The sequence below is a fragment of the Camelina sativa genome, chromosome 11 (genome assembly GCF_030686135.1).
Source record: "Camelina sativa cultivar CO46 ecotype springtype chromosome 11, ASM3068613v1".
Lineage (NCBI taxonomy): Eukaryota > Viridiplantae > Streptophyta > Magnoliopsida > Brassicales > Brassicaceae > Camelina > Camelina sativa.
The window spans coordinates 8,165,839-8,184,395 of NC_141890.1; the positions used below are offsets into that span (position 1 = coordinate 8,165,839).

Consider the following 18,557-nt stretch of genomic DNA (forward strand, 5'->3'; position numbering starts at 1 on the left):
GGTGATTTTGCTTGATTCGGGAGCAACCACCAACTTCATCTCTGATAAGCTAGTAGCAGAACTTGGTCTGCAGGTTACACCAACGCGCAAGTTCGGAGTGAAAATGGCAAATGGCCAAGTTTGCAAGAGTAAGGGTAGATGCTCTGGACTCTTATTGGAGATTCAAGGAGTAGAGATAATGGTAGAATACTTGTTGTTTGATCTGGAAGATGACGTCGACGTCGCATTAGGATACCCGTGGCTGGCATCGTTGGGTGATACGAAGACGAACTGGGCATTGTTAAAACTTAGCTGGAAGATCCACAACTCTTGGGTGACGATAGTTGGAGATCCCAGTCTGTCTAAGGGACAAATTTCAGACAAAGCAATGCGGAAGGTCATCAAAAGGAAGAAAGGGGAGGTTTATCTTCTTGAACTTCAGGCTCTTTTCGAGGGGAGTGAGCAGAAAAGTCAAGGAAAGGAGAATGCTGCAATAGTGGAGTTAGTGTCTAAATTTACAGACGTGTTCACGCCTCCAAAAGGATTACCACCAGCTCAAAACCGCGAACATGCTATCACTCTTCACGAAGGCACACCTCCAATTAACGTCAGACCTTACCGTTACTCCTTTGTTCAGAAGAAAGAGATCGAGAAGCTGGTTAAAGAGATGTTAGAAGCGGGAGTCATACGGCCAAGCATCAGCCCATACTCGAGTTCGGTTCTCTTGGTCAAGAAGAAGTATGGAGGATGGAGATTTTGTGTTGACTATCGAGCGTTGAACAGAGCCACCATTCTGGATCGTTATCCCATTCCTATCATCGAAGAATTGCTGGACGAACTTAAGGGAACCACCATTTTCTCGAAGATAGACTTGAAATCAGGCTATCACCAGATCAGAGTTAGAAGCAGTGATGTTGAGAAGACTGCCTTTAAGACTCACCAAGGTCATTACAAGTTCATGGTAATGCCATTTGGACTCTCAAATGCACCATCGACGTTCCAGACTATCATGAATGACCTTTTCAGGCCCCACTTAAGACGGTTTGTGCTAGTATTTTTCGACGATATACTCGTTTACAGTCCAAACTTAGAAAGTCATCTACAGCACTTGAATGTAGTCATGGAGCTTATGGTACATAATCAATTCTATGCCAACAAGAAGAAGTGTTCTTTTGGGAGTTCGGAGATTTGAATGTAGTCTTGGTCGCATCGCCCATGTCTTTGAACTCTTGTGTCATCGTATCCTATATAGTAACATCTACGTAGCCACTTTTAAAAATGTTATCAATATCTCCAATAGATTTAACTTCTTGCCGACCATATGAGTTTTTACCATGTAAAAGGTGAAAGTTCATATAAATATCAAGTTCCAATGGACAAAATGTAAAAAACATGGTAAGACTTGCTTGTCCTTGATTGAAACTTGGCAAGAGTGAGCAAGCAGGTAATTTTGCTGATTCTTCCACGGACGTCTGTTTGTGTTAGGTGGGGGATCCTTGATCACATGCATGTCCCAATCACTTTTTATTTTAGGTTATGATTTTGCCTTTTGGATTTCATATTTTTGTTTTTTACTGTAAAATAAGTTCTTTTTGTTAAGACTTAATTATGGCTTACTTATATAATTAATAACAAAGCGTTTATGTTTTGTTTTGTAATACGTACTTGAGTTACTTCCAATTCTTTGTACTACATACACTTTTGTAAACTTCAAGAATTAAAAGTGTATGTGGATTATTGTACATTTGTTCTCACCTTATCCTCCATCATCTGTCTTACCTAAAAGTTACTTTTATTTTTCAGTGAAGATTTTAAGCAAATTATAGAGAGGTGAACTATCGATTAAATCCAAAAATGAACAAACAAACACTAAACAAAAGGGAGCATTTAAAGCCATACAATACATAGAGACAATTACAAAACTCTTTAACTTACGACTTTATCCTCTCATCCTTTTTATTATCACTTTTCCTAAATTTCACTAAAAATCTTCTCGAAAAAATGCATGCGATCGATTTCAAAGAGATTCAAGAAAAGCTCTCAGATGGATTCCGACCGTGGCAACGATCGTTTCAGTTCTGGGCTCGTGCCACCGATATCTACACCGGATACAAGGTTTCTCTTTCATGGTACTCTTTTTCTTCTTCATGTTTAGTTTTACTATATATATATATAACATTTTCTTATGGTTTTCTGTAATTTTTGAATCTTTGTTGTTTCTGCTGGGCTTTTTCTTTAGGTCTTTCAACTTCGGATGAACTTTGTCAAAGATGTGACCAAGCACGAGGAAATGTGGGAGAGACAACATGAACTTGCTGCTCACAAAATCTATTCTATGTGCTCTGACCTTGGTGGGTTCTTCCTTAAGGTAACTAATGTGTCCCAATTCTTCATAAACATAGATCATAGATGCTTAAAGGATGTACATTTAGTGTTGGATTGTTCACAGTTTGCCAATGATGAGTTTTTTTTTTTTTTTTTTTTTACTTTCTGTAATAGATTGCACAAATTCTAGGGAAACCTGACTTGGCTCCAGCTGCGTGGGTCAGAAAGCTTGTCACTTTGTGTGATCAAGCTCCTGCCACATCATTCGATGCTGTTCGAGTTGTACTTGAGAAAGAGTTGGGTAAAAGCATCGAAGAAGTGTTTGAAACATTTGATGCTAAGCCTCTTGGTTCTGCTTCTATTGCTCAGGTACCACATTCTGTATCACTCAATAGTTTCAAAACCTATTATAGTATGGTTAAAGTAAGTCTCAACATATCTTTTCACTTTCTTTTTGCTTCTGTTTAGGTACATAGAGGAAGAGTAAAGGGTGACAGAAGGGATGTTGTTGTAAAGGTGAGAGATATATAATCAGGAGAGTACTACTGAAATCTTCCTAGCCTGCTTTCAGTTAGTTTCTGAATATGCTACTACCTGTTTTAGGTCCAACACCCTGGAGTGGAGAAGTTGATGATGATAGATATAAGAAACTTGCAATTATTTGCATTATACATGCAGAAAACTGATATCAAATTTGACTTGTTCTCCATAACAAAGGAAATCGAGAAGCAGGTATTTATCACTTCTATCTTTTGAAGATATCTGGTAAGAATTTTTACAGCCTCTCCAAGTCTTTATGAATCCTTGTTTTTTCATATTCTAGATTGGTTATGAATTCGATTTCAAAAGGGAGGCCAATGCAATGGAAAGGATCCGACGTTTTCTTTATGAGAACAATAGAAAGAGTCCTGTTCTGGTTCCCAGGGTGCTACAAAATTTGGTGACCAGGTACTTGTTCTTATATCAGCACTCTGGTTATCTCAGTAATGTTAAAGGCTTTGTAAGTTGTTCTGTTTCACTGTTCAAATTATTGTTCTTGTCTTTTTGACAGGATCTCTTTTTTCCATTCAGACTTCTTTTAGTTTTGGTTATATTGCTTGACTAATGAGTAATGAGTGCTGATCAGAGGAATAATCATAATACGCACAGGAAGGTTCTGGTTATGGATTACATGAACGGAATCCCAATCTTGAGCCTCGGTGATGAGATGGCCAAAAGAGGGATAAATCCTCATGGTAAAATGGCAGAGGCAGCAAAATTGTAAGCTCCTCCATTATCTCTGATAGCTTTTATGTTCTAGAAACCAACATGTTGTCTGCTTTTAATCGTTGTTTTCTTTGAATATTTTCTGATGCTGCACTGGAAAATATATATATTTTGTATTCCTTCCAGCAATATACTTAATAGTTTGTCGCAAGCATATGGCCAAATGATACTGAAGAGTGGTTTCTTTCATGCGGATCCACATCCTGGGAATATCTTGATTTGTAAAGGTTCAGAGGCAAGTCATCTTTTGTTTGTAGCTTGTTATTCTTTGGTAGTTTCTTGATTGACTTACTCTGGTCTTCTGATAGGTTTTATTGTCTATATATCTTGAGTTGTATAATCTTGTTTCCCTTCATCAGGTTGCACTGCTGGACTATGGTCAAGTGAAGGAACTCCCTGACCAGCTGAGACTTGGTTATGCAAATTTAGTAATTGCTATCGCTGATAACGATGCCTCAATGGCTTTACAGAGCTTTAGGTGAAGTACCTTACTTATCATGATTATTGTTTTAGTTGAAGCTGAAAATTGGTTAAGAGTCACCTGATCGGATTAGTCTTGTAGCATATGATATTTCCTTGAATTTTTGTTTCTGTGGTGAAAATTCAGGGAACTTGGTATAAATACCATGGCAAAGTGTAAGAATGAGCAACAAGAGCTTCTCCAGTTAGCAAAAACAATGTTTGACACAGAGATGCCTCCTGGTACGACAGTTTTGCAACCTTTCTCAGAAGACTCTTCGATAAAAAAGATTTCGGTTGAGGTAAAAGCACAAACGCTGAAGTATTCAGTCAAGAAAGAAGAACAACCGCTAACAGTCATGTGTGTGTGTTGTTGGAATTACTGCAACAATTGACTGTGTTTGTTTGTTGGTTGTGGATAGGCATTTCCAGAGGAACTATTCTCGGTTCTTCGCACAGTAGTTCTATTAAGAGGACTCAGTGTAGGGATTGGGGTTAATTACTCATGCGCACAACACTGGAGGTCTATGGCAGAAGAGGCTTTGCTTGCATCTGGAAGACTTCCAACAGGTTAAGACAATGAATGAACAACTGTTTTATAGTGTGATTTCCCATATCAGCTTTTCATAATGGAAGTAAAATTTTCAGGTAGAAGAAAGCAGAAGCGTCGATTTACTTCGCTGAGAAGGCTATACCCAGGGGCAGGAGAGAGTTAATAATAATCATTTCCCCCATCCTCAAATCATTTCTTTTTTTTCTCTTGCTAATGATATTCTCAAGTCTCAATCTTTACATTATCTCCTGGATACAGATAAGGCAGCAAGTTGTCTCTGATCTTAGTTGTTTCGAACTTTTAGTTTATAAAAGTTTTGTCATTCTGCACCTTTTATTTAACAGTGTTAGATTTGAGCAAAAGAAGATTATTATTAAGTTTTGTCATTCTGCACTCTACTACTTTTTGTGCTATTTGTGACAAGATACACCGACAAAGTTCCATCTCAACTATGAGATGATAATCAGAAAATGCATCACATTTGTGCATCACTAATTCACTATCCTGTCATTCTATTTTTCGACCAAATACTTTTTTTAAAAAAAATTTAGACATCGCAAGAACTACACAATTTTACTACTCAAGGAGATTACAAATAAGGTAACAACAGTGAGAACAAAAAAAATTCTATAAATTTATTGATGTCGCCACTCAGATGTGTATACATTTTTGATTTTGTAGTAAAACGATAGAACATGAAAAGAAACAATTTGTGTTCAACTTAAACAACGAACTCTATATATATTTAAATACTATGAAACAATTAAAACAAAAACACTACAATTTTAGAAATCTCTTGTAGTAGTATGGTTTAATTGTTGTTGTTGTTCTTCTTCCTAAAAACAATCTCAGTATCAAGCCCAAAACCATCGATGTTCCTCACCTCCACAACTTTGGATCGCTTGAACAGATTCACCAATGGTTTCACACTGAAGAGATCATTAGCCGAGTACTTATCCGTCTTCCCTGATATCGACACGTGTAAAACACACACCCCACCTGGCTTTAACGTCCGTTCGATCTCCCCAACGAACTTCTCCGGGTACAGCGCGTGATCGAACACGTTCGAGAACTCGAAATCGAACGTGTCCGCCTCGAACGGCTGCGCGTGGAAGTCTCCTTTCACCACCAGAGGAGGCCGCGGCACCAGATCTATCCCGACTGAGTCTTCCACGCCGATCAATCTCAGCGCCGCTACTTCCTGCCCCACGCGCGCGCCGATCGAGAGAGCTTTGGACTGGTTCGAGAGGAGGCTGTGATCGCTGAGACGTTTGAAGAAAGTGGAGAACACGCGCACTTTTCTGTCCCAGTCGCGCGTTGTCCATACTTCACGTAGCTTCGGGTTTTGAGTTTTGTTGAGCTGGTGCTTGATGTATGCTTCGTAGGAGGCGTATCCATGGTGACGGATCCGTATGCCTTCTTCGGCTACGGCGACGGAGGATGATGAGAGAGGGCGGCGGAGGTACGTGGTTGGGAAGGCGAAGAAGAAGACGATGAGAAGAGAGAGGGAGATGGAGAGAGAGAGTGTGAAGGGTAGTTTTGGTATTACGAATTTCATTTTTTTTTTAGCTTCGACACTTCTCTCTTTCTCCCTTTGTTGTCTCTGTCCCATCAACGAAGCATCATATATGGGAATTAATTAAATGAATAGTTTGATCATTATTAGTAATTATACCAAATGCGGAATAAATAGACATTAGTTTTTGTCTAATTGCCATTAAGAAATAAATTAATCAAAACATTTTATTCAATAATCTTGTCATTAAAACTTACTGACTCTAAACATAGATCCAAAATAGCTCCGTTGGACTCTAAAATTCGGAATAAATAGACATTAGTTTTTGTCTAATTGCCATTAAGGAATAATTAGACTCTAAAATTCAGAACACAATAAAAAAAAAAGGTTCTGAAGAAAACAAAAGTTGTTAACATTCGTGAAAAGAGTAATCTCCCCCTTTGCAGAATTCTCAAAGCTTAAAAAGTGCAACAAAAAAACCAACCACAGGGATGCTTGCTCAAGATAGAGAAACAAAGAAAGAAACTTGTACATTCTATCAGGTTTTTAGTTCCCACACACCATAGTGGGATTCTCTGCTCTTGATCTAGTTTAGATTAGCGTCTTCAGTTAGGCAAGTTACAAACGACGATGAAACCCAACCATTCTTATTCCCATGCTCCACATAGTCCTTGAATTTCTCCTTTGCGTTTGGGATGTCCAAAGCTAGGTCTTCGAGCCCGTCTTTGACTCTTGTGAACCCTTTGGTCATCTGGTTTGTTGTTATCAGTCCTTCACCAAAGCTCTCCTGCAGAAGATCCAGCATCATCTTGTCCTTTTTCTTCTCCATACCCATCACCAGCGCTTTTTTCACCACCTCATGGTTGAAGAAAGGCATGCCTAGCTCACGGATGCATTTGCACGCTTCTGATACCAGGCCTGAGCTTTCATATTCTTCCAGCAGATTCGATATCTTGTCTTTTGCATCTTCAACCGCCCAACCGCTCCCACCTCCCCAGCATCGTAGAAGCCTCTCTCCTGCGTGGCGAGCAAAGATGAGTGACCTAGCCATCTTCACGGTTTCAGTTCCGCTTGAGTTAGGTCGTAGTTTGCTACTGATCTCTTCCAGGTTAAATGGTGCTAAAACATCGTCGATCACAGCTCTAGCTAAGAACAGAGCAAGTTCGTTTGAAGCATCCAGAATGTCAAGTGCTGTATCTTCTGCAGACTCCAGGAGCATGACAAAACCATCTGCAACATCTTCTGTGGTGAACATCTCAATGTGAAGAGAAGAGAGGAGAACAGATGCCATTTCTTTCTCGTGATTCTTCCTGTCCAGAGCAAGTGTTATCAGCTTCTTGAGAAAAATTGGGTTGTACTCCGGTGCTCCTAAATCCTCAAGACTGTGTATGAGTTCAGGTATGTCATCGGAGTTGAAATACTCATGAATGATGGTCACAATCTTTTCCTTGAACCGCTTTAATTTCTCATCCTCGACCTGCTGTCGTCCACATTCCCCAGAGGGATAGCTAAATGAAGCATCTAGCCAACCGCCTGAGATAGCCTTTGGCACAATCAAATCAAATTTGGTTCTAGCTGAAGGAATGTCAAGAGCAAGATCATCAAGGCTTTCTCTTAACCTAGAAAACCCCTTCACCATTTGACTAGAGCTTATCAGGTTTTCTGAAGCAGCTTCCTTTAGTAGTTTCAAGACAGGTGCTTCTGCTGCGTGGTTTTCCAAGGCAGTAACTAAGGCCCTCTTCACAACCTCGTGATGAAAGAAAGACACACCCAACTCTCTTACGCAGCGACATGCTTCATAAGTCTCTCCAGTCTCCACATATTCCTTCAAAATGTCAGCAATCTTCTTCTTGACTTCCTCAACAGTTGTTCGAGTCTGTCCACCCCATCTTCTTTCTACTAGCTCGGCATGGTGTGCAGCTGATAGATAGCTTTTCTCTGCAGTTTGGACAACCTGGTAACCTTTGGAAGTAGTTGGAAGTGCCTTGGCCGCCCTGGGAAGAAAAGCTGGAGGAAGGATGTCATCCACAACAGCACGTGCAAGGAACAAAGCAAGAACATTGACAGCATCAGGTATATCCACCACAAAGTCATCAGCTGACTCTAGCAGCAGAACAAATCCGTCTCTTATCTGGTTCGGATTGATGACATCAGCATACAATGCGGAGAGTAACACGGAGGCCATTTCCTTCTCTTTGTCATGCCTGTCCATGGATACCGAGACAAGCCGCTTGATGAAGTAGGGATGATATTCACTTGAACCAAGTTCAATGAGGTCAGCTGCTGCAACATCGACATCACCAGTGCTGAAGTATTCTTCAATGATTGAAGCCACAGCTTTCTTGTAATCATCTAATGGGTCTGAAACAGTTGCACCAACAAGCTCGAATGGTTCCTAATATAACAAGAAACGCAATGAATACTAATCTTGATGACATCGAAATAGCAATATATCTTACGGATAAGTAATTTAGACACGGAATGCTAGAGTACTTTGGCTGGCAAGAAAGTAGTCAATCATGAAAATCAGAATTATCTTAGTAAGGAAAGTTGCATAGAGGTGAAGAAACTACCTCTCCGCTGTCATAATTTGGATCATTACAGTCAATGTGATAGTCTCCATCAGTGTCAATAAGTTTTCCCCAATTTCCTTTCCCACCACCCCCATCTGAAACAAAATGTATCAATCACTGGCACCCAAGGAACAAAGGAAGTTGAACAAAAAGGAATTATCTCTATCTATGCAACTATCAACTCCAAATTGCTTTAGTAACATAAATCCAAACTAACTAGAGTAGAGTAGTAAACTCACCCTTCTTGGAGCGGATAGACCTTCCCGCATGAGACCTTCTGTGTTTCACAGCATTTGAGCCACCAGAAGGTTTCCCACCAGCAGATGCTTTAGGCAGATGAGACGATGTATGCAAAACCGAGTGAGGATTATGTGCCGGTGGATTACTCTCTGCAGTCTCAGTTGCAACTTTCAACAACTCTCTCTGCTCATCCGTTAAGAAACCCTCCATCTTTGGCAATCACCCCTGTTTACTGAAACATCATTAAACAAATCCTTTAACCCCAAATATACAATACGATAACATCACCACAATACATAATGAGAACAACTTGTTTCAGCTATAGCAGTTCTGAATCTTCCAAACATGAAGTGAATAGAGAGATCTAAATCACCAATCCACACAATCCAGGAACCAACGAGAACTAATTTCTTCTAAAGCATATATCTACACCAATCAATCTATGATCAAATGCCAAAACAAAAACACCTAAGAAACGTTTGAGAATCCAACGACAAGCCACCCGAGAAATATTTAAACTCCCAACGTAAAATGTAATGCTCAAATAGTCAAAAAATCCCGCAATGTCATACCCTACTACGTAAGTGAAGAACCTCCTCAAAGCGGACAGGCGAGATCCGTGGTAAGAACAAAAGACGTCGGAGCGTAGATCGAAAAAGCAAACAAGACCGAGTCTGGGAGCTGGGGTCGTAGCTATCACTATACTTGAGAGAAGATGGATTTGGGAAGGACAAACAAACAAACAAACAAAAAAAGCTTTGCTTACGCGAACGGAGGCTGCAGCTGGAGGAGACTACGGCTACGGTTTCTCATCAAAAAGCTCTCATCGCTAATACTTCCGCCACGTGTTACTCTCCCAACGGTGGTGATTGTTCGTAACATGTGCTGGCCTGCTAAACGCATCGGACTACTAGGGTTATCAATTATTTATTTTTTTGGTGTTTTCTTTCTTTATCCAAAATTGATAATAACAGTGGAAAAAAAAAGAGTAATGAAACCAGATAATTTATAATAATATCTGTCAATATCTTATCCCAAAATAGCCTCTGTTTATTAAAATATCCATAGTGTCCACCTCTTTTATACACGAAAAAAGTTGAAGACTAATCTAACTAGTTGTTTTAAGATATGGGTTATAGCATACGTGAGTAAGTGGTGTGGATTGGGTTCTGCAACATGTCTATGTTGGCCTTCAAATAGATTTCCCAGGGCACCTCACTTCTCCACTTCAACTATTATGAGATGCTTATAAAACTATATGTAACCGGTATTGCAGTCATTTTGTTACTGATTCCAACCATCTTCGTTACTACAAGTACAAATGGTTTACGACTCAAAACAATGGTCAGCATTCGAAATAGCTCAATACCGGTTGCTAGAAACAAAAACGAACATCTAATTCACTTTAATTAATGAGATACATGAGAAAAGAAAATGAGCTCAGCCAATAAAAAGGTTCCAAGACAGTAAAATTCAGGTCCATTAAATGATTGATTAGTAGTATTATGGAAAATATGGTCTTGAAACACATTTTGCAACTGTACATTCTGTGTCATATTGTCCAAAACAGGTCTCAATGGATTTGCTAAACCTACTGAATGTCATCAAGCTCACTTAATTAGCTGCAGTGCTGCAGGGAAGGACTCGGCCTATAAGCCGTGAGCTCTTGCTGTTCTGTGTCTCTCCCTGACCCTACAAGACATCCGATCATCACAAAATCAGCAACTTTAAAAGGTTCAGACGACAGAGATCTTTATCAAGTCCTCATGAATTTAGAGGGTAGATAATATATTATAGGGTTGGGCAAAAAAATCAAACCAAACGGAATTCGTAGGCCTAGTAGAGATATTTACCTTCCCTAAGGGAGTTCTCCTCCAGCACAACACATCAGCGTCGTCTTCTAGCCTGCACAAAGTCAGAGGCAAAGCATACTTGAGTACATATCCAAATCACAAAACAACTTACTTTTGAAATAGATATATGAAACCAATTTTTACCTTTTGTCACCTGGAGGCATGTGTGGAGTACACATGGCAGACGTTGCATCGCCTTGGTCACTGGAACAGCTCATTCGGGACGATGCATTGGCTGAAGAACGAACACTTCGAGCCCTCAGAACATTTCCTTGGCAACTTCTCAGAGAATTTGTAATTACGTGCTTTTCAGATGCGCAATCAGAGTCAGTTCTAGTAGCCAGATACGACTTGTGTAGCATTCTACGAGAACAACTGAAAAGTCCAAAGAAAAGACTTGCTGCTGCTTTAGCACTCTTTGGTGGAGAACACGCAGATATAACAAGATTCATTCGGATCTCAACGTTGCATCCTAACACAGATTGGAACGAGTCTGCAATCAGTTTCCATGATTTCTCTGCTTTTGCTACATGTTGAGGTGTGTAGAATTCCAATTCTGCTATTGCCACACCTGAAAAACAACGAATCTGCATTACTTACCGGAAAGCAAACAAAGCTAAAACTTCAGAGTATCTTTGGAGAATATAAGATACCTTTTTCGACAGTAAGTGAAGTCAACCTTCCTCGTTTCAGTAAAAAGCTCCTTAGTGAGTCAGAACAACACAAATCTGTAACCGTTTTCCATACAGCTTCAACTGTTTCTTTACAGTTTCTCTCTTGACAATCCTCGGTTTCTGATTTAACGACATCACGAGGACAATCCGACGATGTACTGGAGAGCTCAACGTCTAGATAGTAGATACAGGACCAAGGTATGTTATTGAGTTAGCAACCAACATAACACGAAAAAGAAACATGAGATCATGAAAGAGGCATTATATAAATTACGGACCTTTGCTTCTTTGGCTTCTTTCATTTTCGTTTGTTGGAAAAGAAGATGAGTCGGTGTTGCTTAGTTGCAGAAGTGCCACAGTGAGCCAGGTTGTCTGGTTTTTAGATGCTCTCAAATGTTTCTCAGCATCAGACAGTATCTTCAATGCATTACTCAATTTCTGCATTTCTTCTTCAGCTGCATATAGAATAACAATATATGATAAGGAGTTAAAGTCAGGTTCAATAATGAAGCTCATATCATATGTAATCATTGGGGTGCTTAGTTGCTTACATGTATGCCTTGTAAGAAACCTAAGTCTGGTTGCTGAACTACTTTCTTGAGAGTTTCCAGCAATGATGTCCATAATGACATTAGCTAGCTGGGAAATAAGCTGCATTGGATCTATCTTGGATCTCATAAGTTCCCTCGCCCTTATAACCGTGTTTGAAGTATCAGAAGACAGGGCAAGATCAAGCAGGTCAAGCAATTCATCATCAGAAACAACCCCAATCTGCAGAAATAAAAAATAAAATTCATATTCCCTTTTTTCTAAACTAATCTAACATTTCCAAGACAATTGAGTGATTAAAGAAGTATGAAAAAAGATGTGTAAACTTACAAGCTTGTAGGCCAAAGATGTTGTTATTCTTTTACCAAGCAAACTTAACTGATCAAGCATTATCTCAGCATCCCGAAGTGAACCATCAGATTTAGATGCAATGAAATCAATAGCCCCCTGATCAAAATCAATACCTTCTTCAATACATATCTTTGCCAGCTTATTTGATATATCCGTATCACATACTTTAGAGAAATGGTATTTCTGAGACCGTGAGAGCACATTACGCGGTAGCCTTTCTAACTCCGATGTAACCAATATAAAAACCGAATGCTGAGAGAAGTTGTCCAAACTGTTCAAGAGAGTACCCCAAGTTTCTTGACATAATAACTGACACTCATCGATTATAAAAACCTTAAATCTAGATGAAACCGGAGGAAGAGATGCACTCTTGATGAGAGATCTGAGGTAGCTAGCCCGGTTTAGTTTACCAGAGTCTATTTCCATCACGTCCCTGCCACTTCCGGAGAAGTATGATTTGCATTCACTACACAACCCACATGGTCTACTATGTGCAGCCTGTGAAAGGCAGTTTAAGGCAGCAGCAAATATCTTGGATGTTGATGTTTTACCAGTCCCACGAGGACCGTGAAAAAGATAAATAGAAGTAATCCTTCCTCTCAGTATGGTGCTCAAGAGACATTTCACCACAACTTCTTGTCCAACTAACTCATCAAAAGATTTAGGCCTAAATTTCTGACTCAGACTCCTTGGCAACACTTCGTGACTCAGTGTCATTACATCACTCTCACCATTTCCATTTCCATTTCCAGGTAGTAAAGGATACTCTTCTACATCTGAGGATTGGTTTGATCCTCTGTACCTCGGCGTTCTTGACCAGCAATACGTTATCCCGCAACCACGGTTAGATTGGTTATCAAAATCAACATCTTCATCACCATAATAACTATGATTTGTTGAGGTCATTGGACTACCTAAACGGCTTCCATATTCACCCACTGAGCTACCTAACTTGGTTGAATAATGGTTTCTATATCTTCCCCCTGAAGCAGCCTCTTCAGCATGACTAACTGAAGGCACATTACATGCTAACTCCCTACCTTTAACAGATAAATCACCACAAGATCTTTCACTAGACGGAGATCTACTCCTTGAGCAGGCGTCTCCATCAACATCTACCACCTTGCTGCTCAACTTGTGAAGATCACAACCATTCTCAAGCTTCTCCATTATCGAGTAAGATCCTCCAAAAGGAATCAAACCCCCAGGACCAGCATCAACCTTACAAGGATCATCACCATGTTCCACAAACTGAAGTGAGATCCCATTGTTGGAACCAGTTTCCCATTTGACATTGTCAAGCAAAGAAGCAAACTTGCTCATTGAAGTGGTACATGGATCTCTCAGTGACCTAACCCTTCTGAGGGCCACAAGGGTTCTTGTGATGGGGACATCTACAGAATGCCTTCTAGTCTCCCCCATTATTCCAAAAACAGATGCAAAGACAAATCCCAAAGCTCTCTCTTTACTCTCCTGAAACTTCAAGATCCGACACCCATCATCACTAACCTGATATAATGTGACTGTGAAATTAGTAATATTCCGCAGCATTTAAGCTCACTAAACAATTCTAATGTGATAGCATAGCACAAAAGATGGAGGATAAAATGTATAATATTAACACTCACAGAGCTCAAAAGACGCATAAAACAGAGACCCAGATAAGCTATGAAAAAGAACAAAACTTGGAACGAATTAAAATACCTTTTAAATAAGGAAACGACAAACTTGAAAATCCCAAACGTCAAGATTCGGGAATACCAAGGTGTATGTAATGAACAGAGTGGCGTACAATGTGGAGAATCCAAAAACCCTAAAATCCCTTCTTGAAAGAAGAAGAAGAAGAAGAAGAAGGAGTTGGTGGGCAAAGTAGTAAATACTAAATACAAAGAGTAAATGTAATGGTGAGAGGAGGTGAAAATAGGAAAGGGGTCGTTGTTTGTGTGAGAGACAGAGAAGGGGAGACATGTTAGAGTAGGAGGGCAGAGATATTTGCAGAGAAAAGGTGGAGTCTTTGGACAGAGAGCCCGACCAGTAAGAAAGAGAGAGAAAAAAGACTTCAATATTTTTGGGGTGTTCCTTCGCTTCATTTAAGATTCGTTCGGCGGTTTCAGTTTCAAGTCCCTCTTTTTTAGCTTCGTATGGTCCGCTTCTCTGCCACGTTTTGAACTCCTACGACTACTAGTACTACTCACGTGTTCGTTCTACCAGTAAATTCTGATTCAACTCTCTCAATAATTTCTTAGTTGGAATTCTAGATGAAACTATCCAATAATTTATTTTTATTTGGTGGAATTCAATATCAGCTTCAATAAATTTTATCTTGGTACAAAATATTACAAGTGGTAACACAAGTGTTGAGCTCAATAAACACACACCGCTGGGATAATGGTTTTGGTTTTACAACAAAAATGTTGTGTTCTGTGAGTGCGGATAAGGATTGTACATATGAATATATTTCCAAGAATTAATCTCCTATATAATAAAACGGAACTACATAACTTTTTTTGTAGACTATATAATATAGGTTATAAGATTATTTATTTGATAGGTTATAAGTTATATGGGTTGTAACCGTTAGTTAAATCTTGATTTCAGATCTTCTTAAAAAAAATATTCAAAAAAATAAAATAAAATCTCCACATAATATTTAATTAACCATATATAGGAAACAAAATCTCAAAAATTAATCACTCTTCCAGATTAAGAGTGATTTTCAATTATACTAACAACTATATATCAAAATAATATAAATAATGTTTATTATGATTGATTTGATAAATTTCAAAAATTTAGACTAATCCGCAGAACAATCATAAGAAATCTCAAAAAATTTGAAGTCCTTACATTTACCTTATGATTTTATTGCATAATGTTTTATTCACACAACTTTTAAAAACAATCACATAAATTATATTTTATATAAAAATTACAATATAAATAAAAGGAAATTCAACATATGTGTTGTAGCACGGATCCAAATCTAGTTAAACTATTATATCAGCAAATAGCATTTATGTTTTATGTAATTCATGTTGATAGAACTCCACAGTTACATATGTATTTCAGTTAGAGACCTTTTTTTTTTTTTTAAAAAGATAGTTGAGTTAAAGATTTACGGAACATTAATGACAAAGTCATGGAACAAAACTAAAAAAGATATCGTCGTGATTTGTAAAGCCGATCGATAAATTTTTGAGTTTTTCATAGTAGTAAACGGGTCGTTGAATGAGAGTAGATGCCAAAAACTGAAATCAAGTGTGGAAGATTACAGATGGTGGAGTTGTGACGTTACACAACAATGATGTCATTTTTTTTATTTGACGGATTTTCTGATCGTAATATGATGTGATCATATATTCATATGGAGAAAATAAAAATATTTGCGTTGAGAATCATGTATGTGTATAAACGTTTAACTTTCTTGTCTAGTGCCTTTTTTCTTTCTCTCGACTTGTGTGTAAATTAGTTCTATGTTGATTCTGAAATTGGATCATTAAAACACATGTAGCATATAAACTGCGCAAACTGAACTCCTAGAGTAAATGAGAAAATTGCGCCTTCAAAAAGATCTGTATGGAAAATCTGCCTCCAACTACACCAAAATATGTGTATGGCATATTGGCATAAATCGTCCTTCAACTACAAGTCTTTGGCATGGCATGTACTGAAGAAATAATACATGACTTTTGTGTCGGTTACTAACATTATGGATTCAACGAAACTCTCTCTAAATAATCCACATTCCATAAACGACGTTAGTTAATTTTCTTCATTAGTTTTGGCTCTCTTCTCTTTCTAGCAAAACCTACTCAAAAGTCATAATTTATAACAAGCATTGTTGTGTAGCAACGTCTGTGCACAAATTTGTGTTCCTCGCTCATTATAGCATTATTAACTTTAAAAATAATAAAAGAAGCATTGCCTCCAACTACACCAAACATTCAAAAACCATTAATTACATATATTCCACAAAATACATATACAGATATACTGTTTTCGTACTAATAGTAACCACATGATACATATTCACTGGTATATACTGTATATTAATTAAGTTCAACTTGAGTTTGTATCTGAGTATGAGATTACAATATTACGTTTGGATACAGTAAGATATAAAATAATACTCCCTCTGTTTCATAAAAAATGTCATTTTGACACTTTACACACAAATTAAGAAAAAATTGAATTATACATATTTGCCCTTATTTAATGAGTAATTAATCATTCAAATTTAATACAAAGAGCTTTGGGTTAAGGGTAGAATAAGAAATTTGATGTAAAAAGTTATATTGGAAATATAAAGTGACATTCTTTATGAAACAAAAAAATCAGTGTAGAATGACACTCGTGAGGGAGTAGTACCTTTAAAAGTCACATTATATAGTACCCTTAAAAGTCACATTATATATATTTTGTTTATGTTGTTGTACGAGTGATCTGATTTTGAGTTGATGATTAATTAACGTGCGTCGAAAACAAGTGAGATAAAATACGCGTTGAGTTCTCCAATGTGGACGTGGTTAGTTTTTTTTCTTTCGTATAGACAAATAAGCGTTTAGTTCGAGAGGGAGTACTCAACCTCACTCCTGAAGCAATAGAGCAAATAAATAGACGTGTTGATGACTCGATGTCCTAATCTCAACGCAAAGTCGTATGCATGAGCTAAAGGATTTTTAAATCAAGCATTGTGGATGGATGTAACCATTTCAACATGCAAGGCAATTTCTTTGCGTTTTTCCAGTTGACCAATTAGAACGTGACTTAAATTTTAAACCGGATTTTGAGTACCCTATAAGTCTGCCCAGCAGGTCTGTAACCTAATTTAGATGACTTAAGTACTAACCTTTATGGTATTTCTACATAATATAAAAGCTTCTGCAGCTGCTCTTTTATAGCTTCGTTTGGCGGATGAAAGACCGATACGTTGACCTATTGTTTACCAAAACTAGCTCTCGGGCCTTTAGTGTTTTCACGCGAGTCACATTACACAAACGGAACTCAACAATAATGGCCAATGGATGCATATAATATCAAATCCACTTAATATGTTTCAAACATGTCATTTGGGTCCATTTGATACATGGATTAGAAACTGATCTCATGTTTACTAGCTCGGATAAAATTTACAAGATACAAAAAACTAATTAATAAATGATTTAAGTACTACGGAACTATAAAATAGTATTATTTTTGTTCGTAAATTATTTATTTTCCGAATTATTGGGTTAATTTCCATTATGAGATTCATTTTTTGTTTAGCAAAATCAAGAGTGTGCATGAATGGGATCGATGAAATACCAATGTAAATAAAACAAAATGGTAAAATCGTGTCGGATTTATTCGAAGAAGCCTTGTCTCATTGGCATCTATAGGGATGAATCATCTCTAGCTAGTTCTTATAAAGTTCTATGTCAACATGTATATAGGTGACAACATTAATTGAATCCTTGTAAGTTCTCTATGTCATGGTTCAATCAAGGTTCCGTTAAATACCAGTCATATGGGGTCACCACAACAAAAATAAAAATAAATGATTAGAAAGGATAACCTAAGCATGAGTTCGCCACGTATTACATGTATGGCTGGATACCATATATTTACTTATCTTCGAATTCTCGGCGAACTTTACGGACTGAAAAAGAATAAACAAAAGAAAAAGGATACGTCGCATGATAGGGTTGCCTACTTTGCCCCTTCACTGCAACAATAATCAGTTTTTGGGATGCATGTGCTGTGATTACTCAAATCTTCGTTGTCGTTATCACATTTATCTTATTGATCAAATCTTGTTGGTGGAGTGGAGTGAAGGTGAAGATTTGTTGAGTTCAGCGGGCCTTTCTCCTTGATTGATTCCTACTACTCTATCAAATTGAAAGAAAAAAAAAATCAATGTAATTCACTTTCATATTTGTATGTGTTTTGAATATGAGTGTAGTAAGTATGTAAAATCTCAAAGTCAAAGACTAAATAATACAGAACATAAATATTGCAATTTCTTATTAGCTTACGACAAGCATACGAATCGGTTCTTCAATTTTTTTTTTTAAACACTTGTGACAAACCCAAAATTAATCGCCAAATATGTAACCTTTGGAAAAAAAATTGAGGAACAGGACGAATTTGTCCGTTCATGGAGACTATGACCCCCAAGATCAATGTAAGTAATTATCTTTCCTTAAACAGTGTTTTATGTCGAATTTGATTGTTTGCTTT

General features: G+C 37.9%; 4 protein-coding genes across 14 annotated transcripts; 1 reads left to right on the forward strand and 3 right to left on the reverse strand.

Annotated features, from left to right (window-relative positions):
• Window positions 1-1,767: 1,767 nt before the first annotated feature.
• Window positions 1,768-4,968, forward strand: LOC104722497 (uncharacterized). Of its 3 annotated transcripts, none has more exons than XM_087475190.1 (12): window positions 1,768-2,108; window positions 2,219-2,347; window positions 2,479-2,673; window positions 2,773-2,820; window positions 2,908-3,036; window positions 3,128-3,252; window positions 3,454-3,564; window positions 3,697-3,805; window positions 3,930-4,048; window positions 4,178-4,331; window positions 4,452-4,599; window positions 4,678-4,968. In XM_087475190.1, exons 1-12 carry the CDS (start codon window positions 2,106-2,108, stop codon window positions 4,743-4,745), a joined length of 1,338 nt encoding a protein of 445 aa, XP_087331316.1. In that variant the 5' UTR covers window positions 1,768-2,105; the 3' UTR covers window positions 4,746-4,968. The 3 variants fall into 3 exon arrangements, 2 of the variants coding, with proteins under 2 accessions (XP_087331316.1, XP_087331315.1); XR_015572412.1 differs by having other exon boundaries at window positions 1,885-2,094; window positions 3,356-3,564; XM_087475189.1 differs by having other exon boundaries at window positions 1,889-2,094.
• Window positions 4,969-5,192: 224 nt separating this feature from the next.
• On the reverse strand, window positions 5,193-6,327 carry LOC104722498 (uncharacterized). Its single transcript, XM_010440662.3, has one exon. It carries the CDS (start codon window positions 6,192-6,194, stop codon window positions 5,394-5,396), a length of 801 nt encoding a protein of 266 aa, XP_010438964.2. The 5' UTR covers window positions 6,195-6,327; the 3' UTR covers window positions 5,193-5,393.
• Window positions 6,328-6,489: 162 nt separating this feature from the next.
• LOC147933751 (MA3 DOMAIN-CONTAINING TRANSLATION REGULATORY FACTOR 3-like) lies at window positions 6,490-10,021 on the reverse strand. 4 transcript variants are annotated; one of them, XM_087475184.1, is made up of 4 exons: window positions 9,484-10,021; window positions 8,911-9,136; window positions 8,672-8,766; window positions 6,490-8,493 (listed from the first exon to the last, which is right to left on the reverse strand). In XM_087475184.1, the coding sequence occupies exons 2-4, from the start codon at window positions 9,119-9,121 to the stop codon at window positions 6,685-6,687; spliced, it is 2,115 nt and encodes a 704-aa protein (XP_087331310.1). In that variant the 5' UTR covers window positions 9,122-9,136; window positions 9,484-10,021; the 3' UTR covers window positions 6,490-6,684. The 4 variants fall into 4 exon arrangements, with proteins under 4 accessions (XP_087331310.1, XP_087331314.1, XP_087331313.1 ...); XM_087475188.1 differs by having other exon boundaries at window positions 9,678-9,997; XM_087475187.1 differs by having other exon boundaries at window positions 8,911-9,143; window positions 9,678-9,966.
• A 352-nt stretch (window positions 10,022-10,373) lies between these two features.
• LOC104722500 (protein STICHEL-like 2) lies at window positions 10,374-14,851 on the reverse strand. Of its 6 annotated transcripts, none has more exons than XR_015572409.1 (8): window positions 14,043-14,586; window positions 12,318-13,817; window positions 11,998-12,209; window positions 11,717-11,893; window positions 11,418-11,612; window positions 10,909-11,335; window positions 10,765-10,816; window positions 10,374-10,603 (listed from the first exon to the last, which is right to left on the reverse strand). XR_015572409.1 is itself a non-coding variant. In XM_010440664.2 (8 exons), the coding sequence occupies exons 2-8, from the start codon at window positions 13,758-13,760 to the stop codon at window positions 10,526-10,528; spliced, it is 2,592 nt and encodes an 863-aa protein (XP_010438966.2). In that variant the 5' UTR covers window positions 13,761-13,847; window positions 14,043-14,851; the 3' UTR covers window positions 10,374-10,525. The 6 variants fall into 6 exon arrangements, 2 of the variants coding, with proteins under 2 accessions (XP_010438966.2, XP_010438967.2); XR_015572410.1 differs by having other exon boundaries at window positions 12,010-12,209; window positions 12,318-13,847; window positions 14,043-14,498; XR_015572408.1 differs by having other exon boundaries at window positions 12,318-13,847; window positions 14,043-14,498.
• Between the last annotated feature and the right edge of the window lie 3,706 nt (window positions 14,852-18,557).

What these genes read in the sequence shown, in the direction of transcription:
- LOC104722497 (XM_087475189.1), top strand. Translation starts at nt 1,981, where the DNA reads ATGCATGCGATCGATTTCAAAGAGATTCAAGAAAAGCTCTCAGATGGA. An exon ending in GTTCTGCTTCTATTGCTCAG is followed by an intron (nt 2,674 to 2,772) that starts GTACCACATTCT and finishes GCTTCTGTTTAG; the next exon opens with GTACATAGAGGAAGAGTAAA. An exon ending in CTACAAAATTTGGTGACCAG is followed by an intron (nt 3,253 to 3,453) that starts GTACTTGTTCTT and finishes TAATACGCACAG; the next exon opens with GAAGGTTCTGGTTATGGATT.
- LOC104722498 (XM_010440662.3), bottom strand. Translation starts at nt 6,194, where the DNA reads ATGGGACAGAGACAACAAAGGGAGAAAGAGAGAAGTGTCGAAGCTAAA.
- LOC147933751 (XM_087475184.1), bottom strand. Translation starts at nt 9,121, where the DNA reads ATGGAGGGTTTCTTAACGGATGAGCAGAGAGAGTTGTTGAAAGTTGCA. An exon ending in GTCTATCCGCTCCAAGAAGG is followed by an intron (nt 8,767 to 8,910) that starts GTGAGTTTACTA and finishes ATTTTGTTTCAG; the next exon opens with ATGGGGGTGGTGGGAAAGGA. An exon ending in CAAATTATGACAGCGGAGAG is followed by an intron (nt 8,494 to 8,671) that starts GTAGTTTCTTCA and finishes TTGTTATATTAG; the next exon opens with GAACCATTCGAGCTTGTTGG.
- LOC104722500 (XM_010440664.2), bottom strand. Translation starts at nt 13,760, where the DNA reads ATGGGGGAGACTAGAAGGCATTCTGTAGATGTCCCCATCACAAGAACC. An exon ending in GTTTCTTACAAGGCATACAT is followed by an intron (nt 11,894 to 11,989) that starts GTAAGCAACTAA and finishes TTCTATATGCAG; the next exon opens with CTGAAGAAGAAATGCAGAAA. An exon ending in GGAGAACTCCCTTAGGGAAG is followed by an intron (nt 10,604 to 10,764) that starts GTAAATATCTCT and finishes GATGTCTTGTAG; the next exon opens with GGTCAGGGAGAGACACAGAA.